Genomic DNA, 21433 nt, shown 5'->3' with positions numbered 1-21433 from the left:
TGGTTCCAACATAACAGAAACTAGCAATTGTCTATTGAGTGTCTTAATGACTTGTGCTACTCAGCATTGCTATGTACATTGTACATGTACCTGATAGTCTGAAACAAAAACTTTTTAAGATGCATGTTGAACAGATAGCTGAGATAATTATATGAGTTCTGCATTTAGATTATGCAACAAGATGAGAACACATCAGCAATACCTGCCATATACATTGTAACAAGTTCATAAAGGATGAATAGGTGGGTACCTACCATATGCAACAGACAAGCTAAAAAATAGTCCGTAGGTGTGAGCATATTTCCTGGTATAGTATCATGTAACAGTGCCCACTACCTACAAATAGTCTGTGGGTTTTTTTGTTCTGTTTTTTTTTTTTTTTTTTTTTTAACTTTCCCACGACAGCAAAGGCAAAATGGGAAAGTCTACGCATACTGGACTGGGCCCAAAATATTGCAAAAAAACTATTCCCTAATAATGATGACGAAAAGAATCTTGATGTCAGCCACAATCTAATAGTTACCCATCCCCTCCTACCTCTCATTTTTCCAGAGACCATAATCTTTGGCTGCGTCTATCAACTTTCCCATGTTAGAAACGTGTTTCAATACCAGCTATGCATTTGCTATTAAAGGGGAAATCCAGTCCAAATATATGATGCCTTATAAGAAAGAGTAAAATATTATGAGTTCAACCGTAAAATTTTGACCAAAATTGGTTGAAAAATAAGAAAGTTATGACATTTTGAAGATTCGTTAATTTTTCAGGAAACCGTTCTTGAATGGTCAATATGATACAAATGGCAAAGTGAGCATGTCATACCCTCGCAACCTGCCATATAGTTTGTACATAAAATTTAGAAATTTCCAGTTTTTCATTCGAATGCAGTGTATGCCAAAGGCTCAACTCCTGGTATATCCAACTGATCACTATTCTGAAGTTTTTCAATCAGGAATAACATCATGTTTCAGACTTCAATGACAGAAACATTGAATTTTATTCAATTTTTTTTTTTGTGTGTAAAGTATCAATGGGAAATTGTGAGGTAATATGACATGGTTAGCTCAATCATTTGCATAATCATATCCACTGTACAAGAACTGTTTTGCAGAAATTTTAAAAACTTCAAAATGTCATAACTTCCTTATTTTTCATTCGATTTCAGTCAAATTTCTACCGTTGAACTCGTAAGATTTTAGTCTTTTTTATCAGACTAACTTATATTTGGACTGGATTTCCCCTAAACCTTTTCTTGCATTCCTCATGTTGTTGAATTCATCATCTCTATAACGAGTTACGAAGAAGGCAGCACCAATGTGCTGTTTGGTATGAGGAGCAGAGGTCATGTACTGTAAACGTGGACATTTTCGCGGTGTTGAAATTTTCGTGCATTTCGCGCAACCAGAAACTAGCGCAAAAATAAAAGCATGCGAATATGTTTCCTTGCCATGTGTCCCAGTAGCTGATGTCTTAATTTCGCAGAATTGAAAACACACAAAAAAACTTTTCTTACCCCGCCGAGCGCGAAAAATTAGTCAAGCGAAAATATCCACTTTTACAGTAGTTGGTATGGGTAGGTCCAAGCTATAAACACGTTTCAACACAACTTTGCAGTTATCATCTCTGCCTAAAAAATGTTTCAGATTGCATTTTTTTCGTCATTTGAGAAAGATATTTTGAACTCCATTAAGCAGAACAGCTTTGCTGTTAAAGCTTTGCTTAATCATCTGCCCAATCTCCCTATAAATTGTTTGAAAACCGTGATTCTACACTGTAAGTGAGCTGATAAATGCACCTTTGTCAGTCATTTTTCTTTTTGTTCTTGTTTTTTTCCTTTTTTTTTGGGGGGGGGGGGCGTGTGAAGTCTGCTTTAGAGCAGCTATAAGAATGTGAGATTGAGTTAAAATCCATTGTTAATACATGTTGCAGCATCTATTGCCTGGCTTCTCGAAGTGGACACTTAGCAATAAAAATAGAAAGTAATGTTACATTATTCATTCTTCATAGAACATAAATTTGATATGTACGAATAAATTCGTTGGAGTGGAGGGCTAACTAGTCTTCTCTCCTGGCTGTTGCAGAGTGGAATGTAAAAGTACAAACACTGAAACCAGGTATGTGCTTTTCTTCTATCTCTCTTAAATATAACTCACTGTAAATATGTCTGGTTGACTTGCACAGAGACTATCAATCTCCCTTGATCAGTCCCTCTGTCTTCTCCAAATCACATCTGATTCTTCTGTCTATCTTTGTCTCTCTATTTATCTCTCTGTCTGTCTGTCTCTCTGACTCTTTCTCTCTCTATCTCCCTCTTCCTAGTTTTGTGTTTACACCAGCAATAAAGTTGTTATAAAATATAATTATATTGTGCATTCTTGTGCGACATTTCAACAAAAAGGAAAGGCTGCCAAATGTACACATTAAAATAATTTGAATTCCCCTATGTTGTATTACACCATGTGAAACCCAAACTGAATTTCTCCCGCCAAACAGAAAACGGGGATGGCAAGAAGTATTAAAGGGACGATGCAGCCTGGACTAGCTCCAGGTTTGTTCAACTACTACACATGATAATGAAAATTTGAGGGACCTGGAAGTTTTGAATTGCGACAAATACACTCCTCGAGCAAATAAACCCAGCTCACTGGGGGCTTTTTGTCGTATTGTTTCACTTTCATACTATATATGGAACACACAAAGAGAGATGATATGTCTACATCCTGGATTGACAGCCAGTAAAAGATTTATATCATTGTCTTGGCCGGGGAGGGATGAAAAGAAAATCGGAGCACTGGGAGGCTTGATATTCGATCTGTAGAGAAATCTTTTTGTAGTCGATATAAAAGGACAGATATATGTCCCATATCAACTGAAGCTGAACAATGGGCTGTTTTTGAACATCCTCATTGTATGTTCGAGTATTCATAGCAAGCTGTCAAGAGGATTATTTACAATGTAATGTTTGACAGATTTCTTTTTTTTTTATCAACCACCTTAATGCATGCAAACAGACACAGGGGAATGCAACCTCACACCCACTGATCTGTGGAGTACATCTTTTTTATTTTGTTGTAGTGCTGTGTACCTCACTAGTCACAATCTAAAGATTTTTTTATACCCCTCTCCCCCCCCCCCCCTCCCCCCCCCCAAAAAAAAGCTTGACGGAATAAAACGAGATTAGTCACATTCATATTGACAAAATAGCAGGATAACAATCGTAATCAACATACCAAGATATTTTGTACCCATTCAGACAGACAGAAATATCCCACTTATTGCTGATCGCAATAATTTTTTAGGAGACACTACTCAAACATGTAAAATACATATACACAAAAGCATGCCACATATCTATATACAAAGCTTTGCTTTAGAATAGGTAAAGTGTTGACAGCTAAAGTGCCCTTGTAAGCCTAGGCATATCAAGGGTAGTGGTGCTGTTTGACTCAAACTATCTCAAACTATCTCGGTGGTGTCCTTCCTGTCACCTCGCCTCATCACCCATTGTTTTTTTCTCTCCAGTGACAAATACAATACAACAATATGTGTATCAGTTGGTCAACCTGGAGTGGCATGCCCACAGTAAAAACCATTTTAAAACCAGGGTGACTTTTTTCCCCTCTTCAAGAAAAGCAGCTGTATTTCTGTATAACTGTTCTTCTTTCAGGTGCTCCAAAAGGATCTGTGCAGTGTCACTACTCTACTACCATCTTGTCCTTAAATTTTATGTAACGACCAAAGTATTGTCATAATTTACAGTGGTTGGCAATTATGGCTTTGTTCTGCCATAGAACACGTAGCCACACCCTACATAGCCTCGCTTAATTCTGTCGATGACATCAAATCAAACTGTCAAGGCTGGGCCTTCAGCTTTTTTTCTCTCTTTCTCTCTCCTTATTTCCTCAACCAATCAAGCATTTTAGAATGTTTGTAGCCCTTGCTGATAAAGACATTCCTTTTGCACATTATTGCATTCTGAGAGGAGATTACCGGTATAAAATACAAGCATGCATGTCAGAGGAGCTGAAAATTTTTGGACATACCATTATAACTATACCACTGAAAATTTCACACATTTATTAAAAGAGAATGTGATTCTTGCATTCACAACAAGCTGGTCAGTTCTTGGAGCACAATCTCAACTCAGGTAAATGACACTGTGATTCTCTTGTACCATGGACTATCCCTACGTTCAGATGATCCCTCGCTTTACGGGGGCAGTTTGGAGAGTTTTACGTTTGACCGTCCACACGTGCACTGAAATCTCCCACTGTGAAAGGGGGGCAAAATCACGGCTGGTGGTTTCAGCTGCGTGTTAGGTCACCGTACGTGGCACTGTTGGGTGCGCGATTGCAAATTTCTACAATAGCAATGTGTACAGCGCCTGAATGCCTACTTCGCCACCACTATTTGAGCATGCGCACTTTTGAGGAAAACACAAGATATTAAGGTCAGTCCCCCGCCATAATTTTGTTGCTGGACTCGACAAGCTTGCCGGGGGAGCAGGGAATGTCCCATCGAGCGTTCACACAATGGGATTGCCGGGGAAAGTCCTGGCAAACGGGACATTCCCCGCAAAGCGGGGGATCTTCTGAACGCAGTGTATGAGGCCTTCTTTTATCCCACCATCACCTCCACCACCTGATTATGTGCATCTTAATGAGTACATTCCATATTGGGGGTTTTTGTCGTTGTTTTTTTTTTATAACAATTGCATAATTGTGCATTGTCACTGACAAAAGAACGTGGTTCCCTCATTTCACAGTCTTATTTGGCTGAGGTGCCTTTCCAGATTCAACTGCCTTTGAATAAACACCAATGATGGGGAACAGCAAACCTCCAAACATGACAAATTTTCAGTCACAAAATTGGTAAACTGAAGTGGGGACTTGTGGACATCAATGTAACGTTGCTTGATAGTATTAAAGACATAAATGTCGTCGATGATTACTGTCCATGTTTACTCTGAAACAATGAGCAAAAAATGGTAAAATGACATTACTATTACTAGTCACGTTCAATCTGCCAAAATATTTGCTTTCTCTTATAAAATATATGCATTTCGCAAATGAAATTGCTGGAGTGATGATTTCCCAATGTCTATGTAATTGCACATGCATTGAAAAAAATATAAAAAATCATTAAAAGAGTTAGGCCTGCAGGTTTCAGATTTCTCAAAGTGCTGTCTTGTTTCTACATGTATCCAGGCCGGCTGTCTGCGGTGATGATAAGATCTAAGCAGGAAAGCATGTCTAAAATGCTTTTGTGACAATTTTGACAGAAACAGGTGCATGAATTATTAAACGAGCAATGAATGTCCATGTGTAGTAGGTCCATGCTTGTATTGTATTCAAAAGCTACATACATTGAAGACAACAAAGCAGGTTTCTTTTTCTTTTTTCACTACATCGTGTAGAACTCCAAGGTAGCAGACGCAGAGAGAATGTGTGAAGTCTACAGTAGTGCAGTTGATGAATAGAAAGCAAAAATCGTTGTTTGGGCTGACCCAATTCAGTGCTTAGCAGAGTATCATTGACTAAGCATGGGTGTGTCCACTGCGGCTGTGACAGATACACAACACAGCATGGGCCATTAATTCTGTTATGGACCATGTCTATTTCTGGATCTGGCTAGATACCACAGCTAATCAATGCAACTCGCATGTGTTGAACTGTGGCGTTTCGTAGTGCTATCATTCAAACATAACACACTGTTTGCATGGCCTAGTTTGTTTTGATTTTCCCATACACCTTTCATTTTGTACTATGTCATATAAACATATTAGTGTATCAACTACGGTGTTCTCTGCAGATGCTTTCAAAAACCCAAGCCATTATTGTTGTTGATGTCATACCATATGTGACCGTGCACCTCAAAACGAACATAAAGTCGCACACACTGATTTTGCGTGAGGACTGAAAATAAGTGAAATGGGTCAACCTAGCCGAACTTAACTTTTTCATATTTTCTGAAAGAGCGGGTCTTGTTTTACATTATGCTAAAATTTGGTATCATAAAACGGGCAGGAAAGTGTGTTTTGTAGCAGTTTATCTCGAACATTTTTTGTAGAATAGTGTGATTAGGTGTGTCTTTAGAATCCCTTTTTCATTTCTGAAAAACCTTGTCCACACTCTTCACTTTCAACTCTAATAACTTTTGAAAGGATAGTGCTACTGCTTTGAATGTTGGCATTAATTATGGACAGAATGTGTTAATGAGGCATGCTTAATTTCAGTTTAATTTGATAATCCCTTCATTGTTGTTACTCTGGTGGTTTACTTCCTGCTTTTTGTCCCATTCATCGCACAACCAGCACGGTTTGGTAAAGATTAAGCGCTTGAATAGACACTGTACTTCAGAGCCTCTTTTCTCAGTTCACACTTTTCCTGAGTTTGTGCTTTCTTTCCAATATTTAGATAGGTTAGGAGAGTCCATTTGATTTGAGTTATACATCATTTTAAAGCTTAAAGTCTGCTCTTTCAGAATATGGTCTTAACTAAAAATTCATGTCTGGCGACTTTTTGTTTGTTTTGAGGTGCAGGGTCACATATATGATGAACCTGATGAGCTGCTCATGTAATCATATGGACATCCCTTTCATATGGTAGAAGAATCTCTCCTATTAAATCACGACTGTAAATCTTTATTTCAAGAATCGTGATTGTTTACTGGTAATCAAGATAATTATTGTCTAAAAGCAAACCATTAGGCATGTAACCATAATTCCATAGTCTTGATTTGCAAAAAGAGCTCCAGAGATGTTTTCAAATCTCGATTTGCTCGTTTTGTGATGCACACTTCTCTCGTCTGAAAGAGTTGCCCTCCAAAACATGATTGAGCAGGCTGAGCTTGTCTCGACCCTACATTTACTTAGAACTACCCACAGACTACAGGAACTACTGTAGCTAGCGCAAGCTTTGTGAGTTTGATTGATGGGTCAAGAAGCGCATACCTCCAAAACTCATATCGAGATTACTATCAAGATTCATGTTTTTGCATGTCTGAACGTTCCGTGACTCAAATCAAGATCACGGTTATGATTCATTAAAGATGACTACAAGAGAGATTTGTCTATCATCTGAAAGGGGTTGTAGACTGAAAAGTTGAGTTTACCTGGCCTGCTGTGTCCAAGATGTCCAGCTGGCCGACCTCTCCATCTATGACGGCTTGTTGGAGATATGCATCCTCTGCAGACAGAAAGAGACAATCAGCATGTGTCAATGATGTACAATGTTAATACGGCAAGGTGCTGCATGACTCCTTGCCCAGGGCAAGTGAAAAATCAAAGTTTGGCAAGTGGTTTGGAACAGTGAAGAAAAAATGCTTGCCCAAATTGGGCAAGCAAAAAGTTTTGAATTTCACTTTTCCCCTCTACAAGTACAACTCACAGAGTCAACTATACAGAAGCCCAAATATAAAACCTGTTTGGTGATGCAATGAACTTCAATTTCATTTAAGCAACTCCAATTTGTGACTTACAAGTGATTTTCTATATCATTTTCTCATATTTTGGGAATTTCTTTTCGGGCAAGTAAACTTAATGTACAAGAAAGTGTTCTGCAACAATGTGAAAATCTGCTTGCCTGACCATGCAAGCGGTAAAAAAAAAAGTTAGGCCTACTGTATGTGGCACCCTGTTCAGGGTTGTGTGTTGTCATTGAAAATGATTTCACATTAATGTGCAGAATATGACCAATGAGTAAGACATGAGATGCCAAATTTTGTCATTCATTCTTGATCATTAGGTGGATCCATTCCAACTGGTGATTTAAAAAAATATTTTGTGTTACATTGCATGGTAGATAATGCTTTTTAATAGAAGAAACAACACTCTACATCCATACGCAAAAGAAGTTTCTAGCTATGAACAATAAAACATGGATGCAGCCACAATGCACTAAACTGATTTCTTCGAATTTATCAACATCTAGTTGCCATCCATGTTTTTTAAGACAGTCTGAGAACCAATTTTGTTTCAAAATTGCTACTGTAATATGCTTATGGAAATCAGAAAAGGCTTCACATCGCACTTTCATTTATGTGCCATCATTTATTGAGTCTAGTTGTAGGTTTTCCAGCCACTGTTTGTACTTCATGATGTTCAACAAAAATTTGGGAAATAATATTTCATTTTTACTTCAATCAATAATCAATCCATTATGAGCAAATACAGCTGTACAATTACAATGTACCCGGTATTGTACGTATCCTAGGACACCTTACACCATCAGTAGCTCCACTACACGCACAAACACACATTACACACACATTATACACAGATGCAGAAATTCAGGTGCATGTAAAATTGTCACCAATCCAATACAATACCAGGTACATTGGTTTTGCTTTTCTATCCAGTGTCCTTGATCACAATACGGTGCCAGGGAAACAGGGTTACAAACATATGACATGTACAATGTACATTGTATACACACTGTTATGGTACAAAGTCTAATGATACAAATCTGCATTCCAGTGGTCAATGCAAACAGCGTCACACGGGCAAACATGCAGCAAACATTGGATCACAAACAAATACACACTTTGGCACATAATTAGAAGCAAATTATATCAAAAGCCTGCAAAAAGCAGCATTGAGTAAATCTACTCTCTGAAAGGCATGGATTTGCTTGAAATCTTTTTTTTTTTTTGCTTTGTTCTGTTTTGTTTTTCTGCAAGGTAAAATCCACAGAATGCAGATATTAAAACTACAGTAGATAAATCATGCATCACAAAAGTAGAATCACAACCTCCTGAAACAGCGCTCTAAATGACATTTCGTACAAGTGGCTCCAACAGTTAGGAAGACAACCTAGACATTTATATTGGCACATGAGCTAGAGCACAAATCCTGATTATTCTATCTTTTTCTATTAACATATCACAGGAGATTCTATCGCTAGTTTTTATAAGCTCAAGAGGTGAAGTGCATGGACTAGCACATAATTAAGTTCATCCTAAATTCGACCGCATTTATGGAGTATTCCAGGGTCTTCATGTTTCTACATTATTGTAGTTGTTGTTTTCCCCCTCTTTTTTTAAAGCGTATACTGGAGTACAGAAGTGGCCAATTACAGCCCTCATTATTTCACATGCAATTATCTTATCAGATTTTTTTTTTCAGATGAGAACCAAATTATGAAAAAAAAAAAAAGCACCTGCTCATTGATTTTAATTTGAGGAGACTTAATGACTTGCCACAATCAGATTCCTCCAGACCTTTTTATATCATTTCAATTTATTTTAGAGGGGCATGATCATATCTGAAAAGTCAAAATGGGTTCTGAATCGGTGTCACACTTCCTGATGGGGGTCTGGGGAGGAAGCAGACGCAGGCCTGGGGAGGACAAGGCAGGAATCACGCCGCGCTGTCAGAACAGCCACTGGCGTTGCTGCTATCGTGAGATGTTGGGCAAGTCGGTGAAATTATTAGTAGGACTGTCTACAGACAACAACAACTTGCCCACTAAACATCGATATCTCGCCAAGGTAAGTCAAGAATTAGAAGCTGACAAGCTAGAGATAATCTCTGCTTGTCAGTTGTCAGTGTCATCATGTACGTGTCAGAGCAGGCAAGGACAGGTATGTACCTGAAAATATTCTGAATTCACAGCAAGGTCAAAAGCCCTGGTTTTCTGCATTGCATTGTCCAACTTTGATATTGTGAAAATCTGAGCACAAAAACTATCAGCAGCACACGATGACATAGTTTCGCTCTTCTGCATGTTTTTGGCACGTATAAACCACAATGATCAATACTTCATAATTTGATAATGACTCATTTATTATTTCAATTCCTGTATAATTATATGAATTCTTTTTAGGAATAGATTCACGGCATTTATGAACCTTTATCAAAATCATCATCATCATCATCGACATGAACGTTGTCAAAGGGCATGAAGTATGGGCATAAAGGACAGACTCACCTATCGTTGGATCATGGTATTCCAGAAAGCTGTGTGTCACAAACTGAAGAGTCAAAGCTGCAAGAACAAATGAAACAGATCAAACCAAATCAATAATAATAGTTGAATCCACAGATGGTGCTGATCTTTGTCACGTTTCTGATTACACACTCTCACATTTTTTTTTTCTGTGAAAATAACTCAACTCTTAATCTATTAGAAACATAAGAAGCACACATCTCATATATTTCTTCTCACCATGTACACTGCATTGCTGTCGAACGTCAAGCTTTTATTTCGTAAACATGCAAAATATATCTTTGATATTTCCTACATAAATGTATACAATTTGTGATGTACAGTCTAGTTCATGCAATGTTTGATATGTTGATGGCAAATGAACTCATTTCATATACTACAAAATGTAGTGGTACATGTACAATGTACACGTTGAGCTTTTTACAGATTGTACACTAGTACTTGCACAATTTTTCAACCAAGAGTTTGGGACAATGAAAGCAACATTTCTTGTACCCTGTGTACAATCTGTATTATATAACACACAATACATAGAAACTGATGAACCAGATGTTACTGTACATACTGAATAGGATATGATGGATTTGTGGTGCTCACATACCACGAAACATGTAGGACACCTACCCCTCATAGCACCCTTGATGCGAACACATTCTACAGCCCTACCATTGTATCCTACAACTTGTACGTACAAGCAGTGTATTTAAACATCAATTCAGGCATGTAACGTATGTTTTTTTCAATTTAACAAGGACCATTAAAACCTGAAGAATCAAAGTACATACATGTACAATGTACTTGTACATAGTAGGGACATGAAAATAGACAAGTTTTGCAAGATCAGTGTTTGAGTAGCCCTAGACAATGACGTTCTTAATTATTTGCTATCACCATGAACTTAGCACAATTTCGGAGAAAAGATAAAACTGGGCCAAGGGAACGTTTGGACAAACACCGAGAAAGATGAATTCACAGGAACATCTGGGATTGACTTCAAACATGTTTGAAACCCAGAATGCAACATTGGAGCTCAACACACTTTATTACTGTGTGCTGCCACAGCAGTCAATGTCCAAGCTTGCTCCAAGCCAGCTCTGACTGGCCATGGAATGGAATCTTGGAAATCATGCCAATGAAATCTACAATACTTCAAATCAAAATCCTGGTAGAGGTAATACTTAATAGTGCCATGTAAAACAACACAACACAACACAAAACCAAATTAAAAAGTTTATAGCCAAACCTATGACATCGATGACTTTTAAACATAAAGCGCCCAATAAAAATTCAGCCCAGGAATCTTGGAAATCATGCCAATGAAATCTACTTCAAATCAAAATCCTGGTAGAGGTAATATTTAACCCGTTGAGGACGGTTTGATTTTGCTTCAACACGCATTTCTCATAGACGCTTGCCTGAGCTGAGTATACTCGGGACTCATCCTCAACAGGTTAATAGCATGTAAAACAACACAACACAAAACCAAATCAAAAAGTTGGCCAAACCTACATGTACGACATCGATGACTTAAACATATTACAAAGTACCCAATAAAAATTCAGCGCAGATTTTGTACACGAGTATGATGATGTAATTGCACTTTCAATACTGTAGTGCAAAGAGTTGATATTCCCTCTGCACTGGTGTGATGGTACACATACAACTGCATGACATACATTGTGTGTACAGTTGTTGATAATGAGAATATGGAGACACAAGTGCACCTTCAAATTCACTTCCAAAAGTGTACATTCACTTCCACTCATGAGAAAATGTTCCTCTCAATACTCGCACGGTGAATTGTACAAAGTACAATGTACATTGTAACATGAGAAAAAGCTTTCATTATAAAACATCTGATTTGATTTCCCCTGGGGTATTCCATCCCTTGGTAATGCTTTGCTTTCATTCAAAATTCCCATAATCTTGAAAATAGATTCTATTTTCATTCTGCGATGAGGCTGTTGACATGTCAGAACTTATGCAATCTACAATTGCACATTATACAACATACCAGCACAAAGTGTCAAACAGGGGGAATTACGATAACAGCAAAAAATACAGTATTTCAATAAAAGTTGCAGCACTTAACCTATTTTGAATTGCCTCTTCACTCATTTCAGGAGTTTTATATTTGAACAAAAATATTTCATAGCGTATTAACGGTCCATCTTTCTCTATTCTTGCAATGATTACTTAATACATAATGTAGGTCCTATACAGTGTACGTAGTTTGTGCCTTGTCTCCTTTAAAGGTACAGTTTATATTGGGAGCAGTGATTTAAAAAAATGTTTGAGTTATTTATATTTAATGCATCTAGACATGTGTAGCTCATTCTATCACAAAAACTTCCTTCCATACAAAAATTTCCAAAAGAAGCCTACAATATACAGATATCAAGTACATTTTTCTCAATAAACCATAACTGTAGACAGTTTTATTCTATAAACAACTGTATTATAACTATTGTTAACATTTTGACGTAGCAGTTAGTTAATACATGTAAACACTGATTATGCTGATTAGCATTTTGACATTGGTTGTTTCTATTCCTACATTGTAACTCACATTTTAGATTTATTTTGGGGCACTAATGCTGGATTTCTGTTTCATCTGCAAATGGTAAAAAATGGCTTTAAAGTTGACACCATTGAAAAGTAAACTGAAAAAAGTATACCTCGAGCACGATGTAGGAAAGGAAATTCCACAAAAATTCATTTTTTATGAAAATTACACACTCAATCAACTTGATACTGACATATTGTTTCAAGGGTAGCAATTATTCCCCCTGCTTTCTGAAAGCGGTCAATAGTCATGATGCTCTTTCATTATGCTAGAAAAGTGAATTTTTGTGGAATTCCCTTTATATTTTCTTTATATTGTTGTCCACAAATGACATCATAACCTCTAGTAGTCTCCTCATTCAGCGGTTCCAACACCAAAACTTTAAAAATTCATAACTTTTGCATCTACTGTCCGATTTTCCTCCAACTTCAATGTGTTGGTTGCTGCTTTCACTCAATCCACATTTCTCTTTGGGTTCTGGTTTCCTTGTAAAAACAACACATTACTCTGATTCATTAACAGTAAGCTAACACTCCTGACGTCTTACAGTTGTAGGAACGTATTCAAAACAGCACTGCACATTTGTACAATATGTAATCCTAAAATTAAAAATCAAATGCTGTATCACTGTATGCCTGTACAGTATATCAACAATCTAAAAATAGGGAAATACGTATTGTACCATCTACAGTTAATAATAATAAATAATGTATACTTTTATAGCGCAACAGTCCATCAAAAGATGCTCATGGCACTTTTAGTTGTACACATACAGTATGTACAAGTATTTTGTAAAGTCGCTACCTGTACGCCAGTGTATTATACACATGGAGTTGTTAAAGTGCCAGTGAAGATCAGTAAGCATCAATTTCTAAACAAGAAATATGACTTGTGGCAACAACTCTACATCATGTACACTGTTATTGTATCCTGAAGAACCACACACAGTACAACATGTGAGAAAACATTATGAAACCTAGCTGTTTGTCTACAAGTTTGTTTTATCCAATAATCCAGCTTTAAACCTTTCTCATTATTTGCCATACTATTCTGTTGAACAGTGGGAACCCCAAACAGAATCTACAGTATACACTTTGTACGAAGTGCATGGTATACACTGTAATTGTACTGTATGCTGCAATAGAGCAGTCTGAAGAATATGAATACAGTGATGTGTCGTGTTCATGAAATGAAGAGTGTGCAGATGATTGAGTAGTTGTCAAATCTACAGTGTAGTTATACTTCATGTCATCAAACAAGCGGGCATCACCATACACCAATAAAATGACAGCTTCGACGGCGACAAAGAGTTCCCATTCTGTCTTTATGCAAGTCAATTATCCCTATCACGTATACTCTATGTCTGTAAAAACGCAAAACAGTGACAACGCTATTCAATTTCCATAATTGTGCCAGTGCACGGCACAAGCTTTTATTGATCATCAATGGAAAACATGGAACACTCCTCTATACTCTCCAAACTACCATAGTTTTGTAGGTTTTCTCAGCAATTGTTACATGTTGGAGAAAAGTAAAATACCTACCATGAAGCTTTGAAAATGCATTTCTGGGAAGTGCCATGTTTTAGTCATGATCATTGATAAAAAGGGGAAAATTAGATGTGACTAGTAACATTATTGCACATCCTGGCCATGCCTGCTACACAGCAACTCCGCATTAACGGAAGCGCACAAGTCGACACCGAAAGTGTGACCCCGCTTGACATGACAGTAGGCGTATAAGTGCATGTGAGTGCGTATTCAGATCATCTCATTCATTTGTATGTTGCAGCGTACAGCCAGCATACAAAGTATGGATCAGATCGCTAGCGACAAAATGCTAAACATTTTATGCGATCAATAGGGAGAATACTTTAGCTTTGCAGGCAGGTAGTTTTGAATGGTATACACTTGTATTTTATTACATTGCCTGGAGGCTAATTGCTTTATCGGGGTTTGTTTTTGAGTCTATCAGATAATGAAAACCCATGAATTATTTTTCCTTTCTTTTTTTAGTAGCTGCCGATCTCTGATGATGCTGTTGTTTGTTACAGTTACGCTTTGCTTCTCCTCAGTACATGTATGCTTTTTGCATGAAAGTGCATTGCAGAGTGCATCCACACCACAAGCAAGTTCACTGTATAATCTGGTGAAACTGTTTACTCTCTCCATCTCTCTCTTTAGATCAATTCTAATCTGACAGAATGCAGTTAAAGCTGAGAGTCCCATTGTACTACTGTGAAAGTGGATCAATCGTATGAGTGATTTTTTATGCTGGAAGAGTAGCAATAATATGCAACAGTGTTTTGGGTTTGTTTGTTTTTTAAATGAGTTAAGATTTCGTCAATTTGACATACATGTAGGATGTAATATTTTGTGGAGAAAAAGAAAACATCCAATCAAGTACAACCATGACATATGAATAGTGACATTCCCTGCACTTTAATTCTAATTCTAAATGTATGTAAGGCATGTATGTACACCAATCATAAAGAGTCAAGATAGTCAAAAAGCAAGAGGGACTAACAAGACTACAAACGTACATGAAACAACAGGAGGGCAAAATATACTAGGTAAGAGGGGTAGTGTCCCTCATGTCAGGCAGTAACTATGGATCCTCCCCCACCCCCCCCCCCCCCCCCCCCTTCAGAATCTAGGGCGTTTACCAGGTCAGTGACAAAATGCGATGGGCACCACTTGTCAACAAACAATAGGCTAAAGCAGGAGGCTGAGGTCAGTTGCTATCCTCCCTGCTAATCAAGTCTGAAATCTGACAATGGGACAAAGACGGAGTGCCTGCACTGATGTGGTCAGACATGGTTTTGTTGGATTGGGCTAGAAGCAGCTTGCACTTTGCTACAAGTTTTCATCAAATCTGCTCTTAAAGGATTTGCCGCAACACCATCGTTCCCAGCAATACAAAATGTTGCACTTTGTACGGGATGGTGCTCGGGCAATTGCGAGCTTTTGAGAGGTGAAGGCAAAATGGAAAGATATGATGAAAGAGCAACATAATTTGAATTTCCCATCAGCTCTTCTCTTTCCAAAACATTTTTTTTCTTTTTTTTTGGCTGCAAAAACCTTGTCATGAAAGGTGTTGTGCTGCTGTACCACCTGCACAAAGAACTAGCAAAAATATTTTTAATGCACCTCTGTTGGGCAAGTCCAAGATAACGCGCATGTTACGTATGGGACATTCAGAGACTTTTATGACCTGAAAAATAGTGTTAATGGCCTTTGATCATATTGAACTTCATCATGGTGATTGATATCTAGAAGAAGTATAATCATGTAAAAAATTGAGAAAAATGACCTTGACAATTATATTCTAGAAGAGAAAATATGTGCCGTTACGTATGGGACCAGAAAAATTTTGTTTTTTTGAACATTTTTTTCAACCTCAAAACTCTCTGAAAGTATTTCATTCTACAACTTGTAACTCACTGTGATGAAAGTCACAACACTCAAGATTATCACAGGTAAGTTTCATGTCATTAGGCAAAAAGCTCTAATTACAGGTTCTAATTAAAGACAGACATGACGTGTTACGTATGGGACAGTTACGTATGGGACAGTTTGTCCCCCATTCATTTAGTGTGTGAAAACCATGTTTATGGGTATTTAGCATAATTATTGAAGTAAAATCAGTTGAAACTACTCAAATACTGATCCAGATTGTCAAGGAAACAATATTCCCCAAATATTCACCATCATAATCATATTCAATCATATTTTTATATTTTTATGACCAACCTGGGTATGCATGCCCTTTGTTCCCCATTCGTTTAGTGTGTGGAGAACCATGTTTATGGGTATTTTGCAAAATAATTTTGCAAAATACCCATTTAAACAAATTTTTGCATAATTATTGAGGTGGAATCAGTTGAAATTACTCAAATACTGATCCAGATTGACAAGGGAACAATATTCCCCAGATATTTACCATCATAATCACATTCAATCATATTCTATATTTTCTATGACCAACCTGAGTATGTACAAGTATGCCCTATTTTTATCAGGATAGTTACTACTGAAAAATTGAATAGTTTAAAGTGTTTACTTGCATTGATGATGGGCAGTTTGCCATTTAGTTTCAATAAAAAACAACTTGACACAAGAAATATTAAGTTTAATAAATAAGCAATACCTGCTGCATGGAACCCCAGTGATCGAGTAGATATATGATGTCTGTCTAGCAGTCAGGTCATTGATTCGAGTCACAACTCAGTATGTATACCCATGAATTTTGTTGTGGCTACTACTGAAAACTGAATAAGGACAATTTGTGTATCACTTGCAATAAAAAAAAAATCATTTTACTTTTTTTTCTTCTATATATATACTATCACAACCATTTCAAATTGGATCTCCATCACATAAACTTTGAATTCCTCTAGTCTTAGGATTTTATGCTCTTAAGTAATTCGTATAATTGGTTTCCAATCATCTCTTTAAATGTTGAAAACTGAATCCCAATTTCTACAAAAAACTATACCATCCCTTTAATGCTGATTTTTCATTGTGTAATAATTTTGCCATTTTCCCCTCCCCTTTCTGAAAATTGTTCGGTCAAGTTCATGTATTGTTTCAAGTGTCTATAACTCAAAAAGTAGCTACAATGTTGGGATGCTTTCTTCAGGATGATTGACCATTTGTGTACTGAGGGACCTTCCCAGCTAGCTACATGCATTCACATGCAATATGTATGAGGATGTCCCATACGTAACGCATTTGTCCCAAACGTAACATTATTTCAATGCCTAATAAAAAGTATTTCTTTTACTTTTTTTTTCTTTTTTCTCTGGTATTTAATTTCTCTAAACAATAAATTAGAACTTTCCAAAAGGGCATTAAAATAACCTTAGCAATTTCAGAAAAAACCTAAAAAAATGACCTCATTTTGTTACGTATGGGACATCTCATGATAGGACACGAGCTAATTTGCATAATCATTTGCATAATCCCTAAATTTTCATACCAAGTTAAACTATGTGATGAACTTCTTATGTCCACATATTAATCAATTATTATTTGCTTTCCTTCAAATTAATATGAATTTTTATAAATGTCCCATACGTAACGCTGTGTTTCACATTTATGCAAATGAAGCCCTTGAAATTTGCATAAATTTACATAATATCATTTTTTCCTTCACGGAAACCAAAACTTCAACTCATAAGCTTTAAAATGATACCAAACATGTCAATATTGAGCAAAGATGAAATTTTGCCTTCTGAGGGGACCTTATCTTGGACTTGCCCTCTTGTTCTCTACACATAAACCAGGTTGACCAAAATGCAGTACACTGCATACATTTTATGTGGTAAAACATGAGGTGCATCTGCTCCTCTGCAGTGTTGACATGATGCTACAATGTACGGTTTTTAATGGATTCTTGAAGGAATTCCATTTTTTTTAATAGTACTGCACACCATCCAGGATTAACGCTATTGTGAATTGAAGCTGATGGGCCTGGCCTTTCATCGAAATCTTGTTTAAATTATTTTATTATGTAGCATGAACATCCATTCTGGATTCTGTACTGCATTTTGTATTGGATAAAAGCATGCGCAACACTCCATGAGCTCTCTCAGCACTTCCAGTTCCACACAGGGTTGAAAACAGGTTTATTGTCAGAACAAATCATTGCAATTTTAGAAAACCCCTCATCAGAGTAGAATTAACTGTCCACTTTTTCACTATGTTGTGTTACGAAATTAATCTTGAAACAATGAGGCACACAAAATGACAACTGTAGTACATTTGTAGAGTATCCTAGATTTGTATCATGATGTTTTCGAGTGGGCATACCGAGCGGTTTTAACCTTTCATACACACATTGAAACATAGGGAGAGAAAGATGTACCGGTATAATGGGCTCATCCTGCCTTGTGGCTGGAGACCATTTCATGACTGATGCTCGGTTAGCAGTGACTCACAACATTCCCCAGGTGTGTCGGTTTCAGGGGTTGATGAGCAAGGCAATTGTTCTGAGGGTGCAGCCACAAGCTTTTTGTTCTGACACATACAATACACGGAGCATTGTTCACCCACTGACAGCCCACAAGGACTGACCTTGAATTTATGGTGGCAGTGAACTGTTTGCGATCCCCAGCATGCATGCATCGCTCATGATGTACAATGTACGTACAGTAACATTATGTACAATGCATAATGTATACTGCTTGCATAATTCTCACAATTTTAAACTACCTGTTGTACAATTTGCAATGTTGCACAAAAGGAGACAGCCTTCTTCATCCAAGCAGATTGTCAGTTCAAGTACAATGTAGGCCTACTAGGTCTCATGTGAACGAACATGAATTAGTGTTGATGCTGTGTACACTTTGTAGCTCTTTGGTAGACCCTAAGTTTTCACTGAGTTGTCATTTGAAGGTGGTGATTCATTTGTACAGTATGTGCAGCAGAATGTGCCGAGGATCAGCTTAGAACGTGTTTTGTTAGACCTTCGAAATACAGGGACATGTATTATGTTGTAGTTTATTACAGACAGTGTACATTGTATCTTCAGTTTCCTTGTGTCTGCTTTAAATCCTCATGGCTTTTGTGAACATCTTGTCATATAAGGACACTGTAAAAAGGAATCCAAACAGAATCCAAATTAATCAATGACATGCTCAGGTGTCTCACCCATAAAGGATGGTGTTTCACTTGCTACACTACAATATTAAAGTAGCCAATGACTAGATGCATTCCATACCCCCTTTCTATATACTAAACAAGGAATTACTACACGTGTGTACATTGTACTCATGTGCAATCTTGTAGACTATAAAACATTTAATACTCAATTCATGAATGAAGAAAAAGACACTAAATGTACAAACACCTTTCAGGTGTTGGTCTTCAGGTTGCGAATTCTGTCTCTGAATTCTTTGCTTTGGACAGATTATGTCATCACTTGTTTTTTAAAAGAAAAAAAAAATAGAATTGAAACCAGAATATAGAAAAAGAACAGAGTGCTTGAACACTACACTGTATACACACAGACCAGAAAGAAAATGGATGATGACCTGCCGGTCATGAACCTTCTGTGGAGGAAATGAACAAAACAACATGTACGTACAACAATGTAGCTGGGTGTAAAACCCTTTGTGCTCTCTGCACAAACATACCTCGGACAGAAATCAACTGAGCATGGCATAATGAAAAACATTTAAGAGCCTTTGCCTGATATAAAGAATAAAGAAGAATTCTTTTAAAGAATGTTTTACAACCACAAATAATATACCCAATTTCAGCATTCATTTGAAGACTATTGAAATGGGCAGGAAACACACTGCAGAAATTCTTCTCATGTTGTCATTGTCACCAGGTGAGAAAAATAACACAAGCCTCAAAGGCACACAACACCCAACTACAGTACACAAATAACAAGAACATCCAATCTACTGGAAGACTTGATTTGAATCTATCAATATCTGGAACTCCTTTTGAAGCCCTTTCCAATCCCAGCTCATATAAAATCTAGAGAGATATTAAAGTGTAGAAGCATACGCTCTGGCCAGGGCATGAAGACATGCCCATAAAAGTACTTTGACATGTGAATTATGACACTTTACAATTTGTGTAAATAAATCCATCAACTCCTTCCCAATGTGTCAGTTTTATACTGATAAAGTCAAATTTATGGAATGTACACATTCCAATGCTTGGAATCCTTGTGTGAGTGCCTGTCACTGCTACATGCCTAATTGCCAGCCAAGATTTGGGCGTGTTTTATGAAGTCAAACAAACTGATTTAGGTGTAAACTTACAGCCTGTACACTGTGTACGTACAATGACTGCCGCATAATATTTAGACTGTTTCATCCAAACATCTAGGCTACCAGTATTGGTTATACTGGGTACAGAGCTTAGAATTTACAGTGATTGGGATGAGGAATAAGACTGTTTTCAAAATTCATCACCAATCACAAGGAACAAGGCTGATGACAAAGCAGCTTCATATACAGTGTAAGAATGTACATTGTAGGTATTGCATATATATTCCGTAAATTGGGTGCCTGAATGAAGCTGAACAAAAGAAGAAAACAAGCACGTAAACTTCTACAATGGAATTGTATTAAATGGAATGACCTTGAGTGGAATTATATGAGCCTCTATTCTAAAGAGTCCTAATGTCATCCTCACTTTGAGTGTTCAGTGCAATATATTTCGAGTTTTAGTTTATCTGCCCAAGGGCCACATCGATTTATGTCCTACATGATGCAAAAAAAGAAGAAGTCTGAAATACCCCTTTAAATATGAATCTACACTGGTCTGTGATATTCCCCCCCCCCCCCCCTCAAGACAATATTTTCCCCTAACATTGAACAATAAGATTTGGGGGAAATGCCTGTGGGAATGTCAAGTAATAGATTACACCTCAAAAAAGACAACATCTGTACAATATTGTATGGTAGCATTAACTCTATCACTGTCAGCATCACATAAATTTGTGTTCAATGCCAAGAACATTTGAAGATGGTGGTCACAAGTGAATCGATCAGACCCATGCATACTTGATTACTAAACATTTTTTAAAATATGTAGAAACTCCATGATGCAAAATATTTCAATAAAAAATAGCATTTTTGTGGGCCTAAAAATTACATGGCTGACATTGGAGTAAGCATCTTGTATTCATCGGTTGTTAGAATTTAGATATTCTAAATAATTTGCATCCTTCACCATGTAATAATAAATTTACATCCACTGATCCTGGATTGGATGCAAGAAAAAAAAATGAATTAAAAAGATCCAACAGGTAAGTATTACTTGCATACATCTGTGTTTTAGAAAATGGATGAGAATTTGTATATCCATGCTTACCACTCTTGCCAACTCCACCCTGCCCCAGGAGAACTATCTTGTAGACCTTCATTGATGCTTTCGTTGTGTTCGTCTCCTCCATT

The 21433-nt window shown here is 37.1% G+C and overlaps 1 protein-coding gene across 1 annotated transcript in view; it reads right to left on the bottom strand.

Annotated features, from left to right (window-relative positions):
* The window catches only part of LOC139711377 (GTP-binding protein Rit1-like), a 33271-nt gene extending 11839 nt beyond the window's left edge, over positions 1-21432 (bottom strand). Inside the window, 3 exon segments of the mRNA XM_071623265.1 lie at positions 7114-7187; positions 9930-9986; positions 21351-21432. Of these exon segments, the coding sequence (XP_071479366.1) occupies positions 7114-7187; positions 9930-9986; positions 21351-21432 (213 nt within the window).
* Between the last annotated feature and the right edge of the window lies 1 nt (position 21433).

The sequence above is a fragment of the Diadema antillarum genome, unplaced genomic scaffold, assembly GCF_040938485.1.
Source record: "Diadema antillarum isolate AM-2024a unplaced genomic scaffold, OU_Dant_1.0 seq00001652_RagTag, whole genome shotgun sequence".
NCBI lineage: Eukaryota > Metazoa > Echinodermata > Echinoidea > Diadematoida > Diadematidae > Diadema > Diadema antillarum.
The sequence above is the reverse complement of the archived record's forward strand: the minus strand, read 5'-3'. Positions and strand labels throughout refer to the sequence as shown.